The sequence below is a fragment of the Saimiri boliviensis genome, chromosome 7 (assembly GCF_048565385.1).
Source record: "Saimiri boliviensis isolate mSaiBol1 chromosome 7, mSaiBol1.pri, whole genome shotgun sequence".
NCBI classification, from domain to species: domain Eukaryota; kingdom Metazoa; phylum Chordata; class Mammalia; order Primates; family Cebidae; genus Saimiri; species Saimiri boliviensis.
The window spans coordinates 92,831,722-92,839,121 of record NC_133455.1 but is presented as its reverse complement, the minus strand read 5'-3'; the positions used below and the strand labels follow the sequence as shown (position 1 = coordinate 92,839,121).

General features: G+C 43.7%; 1 protein-coding gene across 2 annotated transcripts in view; it reads left to right on the top strand.

Annotated features, from left to right (window-relative positions):
* The first annotated feature begins 76 nt into the window (after nucleotides 1-76).
* The window catches only part of AMN1 (antagonist of mitotic exit network 1 homolog), a 60,663-nt gene continuing 53,339 nt past the window's right edge, over nucleotides 77-7,400 (top strand). Inside the window, exon 1 of one of the 2 annotated variants that reach the window (XM_039472207.2) lies at nucleotides 77-177. In XM_039472207.2, coding sequence (XP_039328141.1) covers nucleotides 140-177 — 38 coding nt within the window. In that variant the 5' untranslated portion in view covers nucleotides 77-139. Of the gene's footprint in view, nucleotides 178-676; nucleotides 700-7,400 lie in introns of those variants that run through there. The other variant, XM_074403033.1, reaches the window with a different exon arrangement.

Sequence of the window (7,400 nt, the reverse complement as noted above, 5' to 3'; positions counted from 1 at the left end):
TGGCCACGCCCCGGTCACAGAAAAAATCCGTGTGACGTCATAAAACCTACGCGTCGCGCGGGGATCGGGAGTTCGCGGACGGTCCCTGGCTCGTTCTGGAGGCCTTGGGACCGCGGAAGAGGCCCCAGACGGTGCAGCGATGCCTCGCCCACGGCGGGTCAGTCAGCTCCTGGATCTGTGAGTCTACCCTGTCCCGCCTCCCTTCGCACCGCCCCGGCACCTCCTCCAAACGGCCAGGCCCTGCTCTGCTCTTCCTCTCTTCCTCCCCGCCCCTTTCCCACCTCCCCTCCCCGACCTCTAAAGAGGCCCTGCGCGTGTTTCTGTGCCTGGGTTCCCGATCTGTCATTTCCCGGCTGAGGACAATTGTGCAAAGTGGGTCGCTGGGCGGGCTTGCCCCTCCTCCCTATGTCCTGCTTGCTGCGCGATGAGTGTCCATTCTTCAGTCTGCCTTGACAGCTCGGCGCCCTGGCTGTTCCTGGCAGTGGCCTGTGTCAGCAGCTAAAAGCCTTGGTAGAACACAACACAACACTAGATGAGGCTGTCAAAGGCTTCCAGCAGAATTCCACCTCTGTAACGGGGATAAACATTGAGAGACCCTGGGATGAGCGTAGGAAAGTGGTTAAGAGCACGGATCCCTGGCTGAAATTGCTGGGTTCAGCCCCCAGCTCTGCCATTCACCAGCCACGTGACCATGGACGGGTAACGTAACCTCTCTCTGTGCCTAAGTTCTTTCTTTCTTTCTTTTTTTTTTTTTTTGAGACGGAGTTTCGCTCTTGTTACCCAGGCTGGAGTACAATGGCACGATCTCGGCTCACCGCAACCTCCGCCTCCTGGGTTCAGGCAATTCTCCTGCCTCAGCCTCCTGAGTAGCTGGGACTACAGGCACGCACCACCATGCCCAGCTAGTTTCTTGTATTTTTAGTAGAGACGGGGTTTCACCATGTTGACCAGGATGGTCTCGATCTCTCGACCTTGTGATCCACCCGCCTCGGCCTCCCAAAGTGCTGGGATTACAGGCGTGAGCCACCGCGCCCGGCCCTAAGTTCTTTCTTTACAAAATTAATGTGATAATAGCACCCATCTCATGGAGTTGTCCTGAGGGATATATTTAACCCATGTAAAACTCTTATAAGGATGCCCAGCAAATAATAAACACTACTATGTGTTACTGTTATTTCCTACCAGAAATTGTACTGGAAATAGAGGTTACAAGGGCAATTTTCAGTCATGTAAAAAATAGACATCTTAAGGATAAGGAGAACAATCTCCTTAATCTACTGAAGGCTTTCTAAAGCAATAGCATCTGATATTTCACATTATATTTCATAAACTCCTGGCCCGCAGTCCACAGCCATTTTTCATAAAACAGGAATCAGTTGGCTGTGATGTAGATGTCTGATCTTGTGTAGATTCAGACCTAGGTAGTCCTGAGAAGATCTTGCTTCAGTTCTTGGCATAAATTGTACACCTGATCCAAATGGGATTTTATTTCCATCACTAAAAGAATGGTTGCTAGCCAGGCGTTTTGGCTTCTGCCTCTAATCCTAGCACTTTGGGAGGCTGAGGTGGGCGGATCATCTGAGGTCAGGAATTCGAGACCAACTAGGAGTTTGAGACCAACCTGGCCGACATGGTGAACCCCGTCTCTACTAAAAAATACAAAAATTAGCCAGGCGTGGTGGCAATCACCTGGACTTCCAGCTACTTGGGAGGCTGAAGTGGGAGAATGGCTTGAACCCCAGAGGTCAAGGCTGCAGTGAGGCAGATTGCACCACTTCAGCCTGAGTAACAGAGTAAGACCTTGTCTCAAAATAGATAAATAAATAACTATAATATGGCCAGGGATGGTGGCTCACTCCTGTAACCCCAGAAAGTTGGGAGGCCGAGGCAGGTGGATCACTTGGGGTCAGGAGACTTGGAGACCAGCCTAGTCAATATGGCAAAACCTGGTCTCTACTAGAAACAGAAAATTAGCTGGGTGTGGTGGTGCATGCCTGTAATCCCAGCTACTCAGGAGGCTGAGGCAGGAGAATCGCCTAAACCCAGGAGGCGGAGGTTACAGCGAGCTGAGATTGCACCACTGCACTCCAGCCTGGGCAACAGAGCGAGACTGTCTCAAAAAAATAAAAATAAATCAATAACTATAATATATGTAGAATAATATCATAAATGGAAGAGTAACAAACTGAAATTTCTAATAAGGAAAAGAATAGGAGAATGCTTTGTAAAGGGGGTTATTTTTGAAGATTGATAGTATCTGACAGTTGCAAATGAGAGGAAATCATCCAAGAGAGGGTAAAATAAAAAGAGTAAAGTTTTGACAGGCAGGAAAGTTAGAAATATGAGAGAAGACCAAAAAGTAGCACTCCAATGTGAATGGAAGATACAATATGAATAGTATAGTAGTGAGACATAAAGCCAAATAATTGGGTGTAGAATCTTAGGGACCAGGACGAAGTAAGAGCATTTCCTCTTTTAGTCATGGGGCGCTATCAAAGGTTTTAGCTATCAAAGTGAGATTTGAATTAGGCAGAAGTTGGAAACAGGGAGACACTTCCTAAGTGTTAGAAAATCTTAAGGGGTGGAAAGCCTAAACCAGGAGACATGTGAAGATGTTCTTTGCAGAATTGTTTCTGGTGGCAAGGAGCTGAAATAGGCGAGGTACAATGGAATATTACGCAGCTGTTAGAAAAGCAAAGGGTAAGGCCGGGCGCGGTGGCTCAAGCCTGTAATCCCAGCACTTTGGGAGGCCGAGGCGGGTGGATCACAAGGTCAAGAGATCGAGACCATCCTGGTCAACGTGGTGAAACCCCGTCTCTACTAAAAATACAAAAAAAATAGCTGGGCATGGTGGTGCGTGCCTGTAATCCCAGCTACTCAGGAGGCTGAGGCAGGAGAATTGCCTGAACCCAGGAGGCGGAGGTTGCAAAGCCGAGATCGCGCCATTGCACTCCAGCCTGGGTAACAAGAGCGAAACTCCATCTCAAAAAAAAAAAAAAAAAAAGAAAAGAAAAGAAAAGCAAAGGGTAGGCCAGGCATGGTGGCTCACACCTGTAATTCCAACACTTTGGGAGGCTGAGGAGGGTGAATTGCTTGAAGCCGGGAGTTCGACAATAGCCTAGGCAACGTGGCAAAACCGTGTCTCTACCAAAAATAAAACAGCCAGTCTCACAGCTTGGTCTCAAAACTAAATAAATAAAAATTAAATAAATTAAAAAATGAAAGAAAGCAAAGGGTAGATTCACATGGATAGAACTTTAAAATGTAGTGCTTCGTGAAAAAAGAAGAAACAGACTAACAATGTTAAGAAAAATTTTTCAGAACTTGCAGGCAAGGCAAAGGGATGACCACATGATCTTCAGTGTCATGTTAGGGTGGCATGGAGCTAGAATAGAGCTGTGGTCCTAGGTAAAGGTCCATATTTGCCGTTAGAACCAAATTTTGTACCCTTTTGGGACAAGGTACGGTCTGAGGCTGGCAGTTTGTCAGCAAGCTGTTTCTAGTTTGTAACAGAGTAAGAAGCTTGAGCCAGACTAGTAATTAACTGTGTCACTAAGCACACCATTTAATCCAGCTGATGAGGCTTTCTCCATGAAGGAAACTGTGCTTGGTTTATGTTGTTCCATAAACTCCTTATCTCCTCACTGACCAGCACTTTGATTAACACTCCCTTAGAGAATCCTTTGGATCTGGGATAATGAATAGTTTTGAATAGAGAGACCAAGGAAAGAGAAGAATTAGAAGTTACTTTTTTAGTTTTTAGCTTCATTGACAGGTAGAATGATGATTAGACTATGATGGTGGAAGAAATGTCTTACCGGGAAAATGAATCAGAATATTCAGTAGAAATGTCAAGCAGACAGAATATAATTTTGAATCTGAAAGAGAGATCAAGGATTAGGCCAGGCGCAGCAGCTCATGCCTGTAATCCGAGTACTTTGGGAGACTGAGGCAGGCAAATTGGTTGAGTTCAGGAGTTTGAGACCAGCCTGGCCAACATGATGAAACCCTGTCTCTACCAAAAATACACAAAAAAATTAGCCAGGTGTGGTAGTGCATGCCTGTATTCCCAGCTACTTGGGAGGCTGAGGCAGGAGAATTGCTTGAACCAGGGAGGCAGAGGCTGCAGTGAGCCAAGATGGTGCTACTGCACTCCAGCCTGGGTGACAGAGTGAGACTCCATCTCTAGATAAATAAATAAATAAAATTAAAGATCAAGGATTGAGACTAAGATTGGGGGTAAAACTTTGTAGATGATAGGAAGTTGTGGTTTAGTTTAAAGGAGTGGCTATAGAAAGAAAAAAAGAAAGTCAAGGACAAAATTTAATGTAACACTTACATTAGAAGCAATCCATGTTGCCAAAACTCTTTTCTTTGTTAGATCAATTCACCATATAATGAATTGGCCAAAAACTAATAGGTTGTTTCTTTTAACTATAAAACGTAGAGCAACTAATATTGAATGGGATATCTACCCATCTCCTCTATTGTTTTACAGCTTTTAAAGATTTTAAGTTTTAGCTGACTTATTTTGAGAAATGAGACTGTCCATGCAAACTGTTGCGCCTGAGAATCAACACCACTTATGTCAACATAATTTTTTGCTTTAGGAAATTTTTGCAAATCAGTTTATCTAAATAAACAGCTATCAGGACAAACATTTTGATTTTTAGGGTAAAAATGTTTATCTGGACAGATTGCTCATCAAGGCTTATTTCTTGTATCCATAAGTTTTAAACTACTAAGTCACAAACTTTGCCTAATTCTTACCCATTCTCCACCTTGAGGGAAGAAATACCCACTTAAACTGGTGGAGTTTATATCCCAGAACTTGATGTATACTCTTGCCTAACTTTCCCTTATTGAAACATTACCAAACCCTGTCAAGGTGATCTCCCTTGCCATAGTAAATTTAATACATGATTTGACAAATTTAATAACTTTGGTTGACCAGCAGGCTTTCTGGATGGGCTTTGTGGCCACTGAATAATCCTCCCAGAATTTTAAGAACTATTTGATTTGTTTCTGTCCCAACTCCCTGCTAATTGCAGCTGAAGGGAACTGGAGCACAAAGAGGAAACCATTTACTTTGGGAAACAGATGGTACAGCCTGTACTGCTGAGCTCAGAGAAGAGAATACTAAAGGGCTAAGATGAAAAAGACTGAAAGAAGAGGGTGGCGGTGGGGGGCAGAGAGCCATGTTGTGGGAAAAAGGAAACATATTGAAATATACCTGAAATCTGCATGAAGCAAAATAGGGTAGTCTCTCCTTATCTGCCATTTTGTTTTGGTACCTGCATTCAACCATGGTAAAAAATACATGTTCAATGGAAAATTCTAGAAAGAAACAATTCATACATTTTAAATTGTGCACTATTCTGAGTAGCATGATGAAATCTCATGCCATCCTGCCCTGTCTGCCCAGGACATGAATTCTGCCTTCGTTCAGCATGTCCATGCTATCCGTTAAGTAGCTTTCTCGGTTATCAGAGCTATTGTTGTAGGGCTATTGTGTTCACAAAATCCTGATATTATTTAATAATTGCACCAGAGCACAAGAGTAGTAATGCTGTTGTATTGTTACATATATTTTTTATTTTTCCACCTAATCCCTCTAGATATTGTTGTAACTGTTCTATTTTATTATTGTTGTTCATCTCTTACTGTGCCTAATTTAGAAATTAAACTTTACTATAGGTATGTATGCATAGTAAATGCAGGGTATATATGGGATTTAGGATTCAGTACTATCCATGATTTCAGGCACCCACTGGGAGTCTTAGTATGTATTTCCCATGGATAAGGGGGGTCTGCTATATAACAGGAGTGATTATCAGTCACTTCAAATGCTTTACTTTTCTCTCATCATCCCCTACTCACAGAGGTCAGGTGCAAGAGGAACAAGGGCATTTTTACAAAGTTTGTACAGATTTACCTTGTTTCCCACCTTGACTGGCATGGGTCACTGTAGGGGTACTTGGTGAGCAGTGTCCTCAACAAGTGGTAGTTATCTTCGTTATGTACGGCAGGAGTTTGTAAACTTTCTGTGAAGGGCTGGATAGTAATATTTTCAGCTTTGTGGGCTACACATCCTCTGACACAGTTACTCAGCTCTGCCATTGTAGAACACAAGCAGCCACAGACAACACAGAAAGAAATGGCAGCAGCTTGTCATTTCACCATGATAAGGGGTGTGAAATATCCGTTGACTACCTTGACTATTGGCTCATGTTGAGCAACATTTGTAGTAAAAGACATCATTGTCAGAGTGAAAGTGGTCTGGAAAGCCAAAAGCATAACACACTTTGATCAGTGTGGCTGGAGTTGGTCGATCAGACTGAAACAATGAAATACAAAAATTTTTCAACAATGAAACCTGAAAAAATGTTGACAACTGTAATACCTTAACAGTAGCCCCCAGGGGTGGTGTGTGTGTGTGTGTGTGTGTGTGTGTGTGTGTGTGTATCAAAGGCTGTGTTCCAGTAAAACTTAATTTCTAAAAACCAGCATCTGGCCAGGTTTGTCCCACAGGTCATAGTTTGCTGACCCCTGATCTAGGTTTCACTCCAACAAGAGAATCCAGGTGGCTAAACCAGAATTAAGTTTGAATATCCTAAGTTCCCTTTTACCAACCAGCTTGGTTTGGAGTCACTGTTTGGAGAAAAAAAGCTGCATCATGCCCAGGCGTTGTCAGAATAGAATCCCAGAATTTCAGACTACGTCTAGTGAACCCTCCCCTTTTCATCCTGATCATTATTTAGGAGGTGGCTAGGAGACTATGAACCCTTTCAGGGTACATTTTTTGGTGACCAAACTACCTTACTATGAAACGAGAAATGAGACTTATGGGCCAGGAGAGTGTTAAGAAGTTAGAGTCAGAAATTTCTTTCAGTGGATTTTTTTTTTTTTTTTTTTTTGAGACGGAGTTTCGCTCTTGTTGCCCAGGCTGGAGTGCAATGGCGCGATCTCGGCTCACCGCAACCTCCGCCTCCTGGGTTCAGGCAGTTCTCCTGCCTCAGCCTCCTGAGTAGCTGGGATTACAGGCACGTGCCACCATGCCCAGCTAGTTTTTTGTATTTTTAGTAGAGACGGGGTTTCACCATGTTGACCAGGATGGTCTCGATCTCTCGACCTCGTGATCCACCCGCCTCGGCCTCCCAAAGTGCTGGGATTACAGGCGTGAGCCACCGCGCCCAGCTCAGTGGATTTTTTAAAAGTCCATTTTACCTCTTGTTGGAGACAGCAGCCTAAGGATGATAAGGGGTGTGAAATATCCATTAAATACCTTGATTATTGGCTCATTGAGCTTTGCAGTAAAAGACATATCATTGTCAGAGTGAAAGTGGTCTAGAAAACCAAAAACATGGTTGACTGGACTGAAACAATGAAACCATAACCCA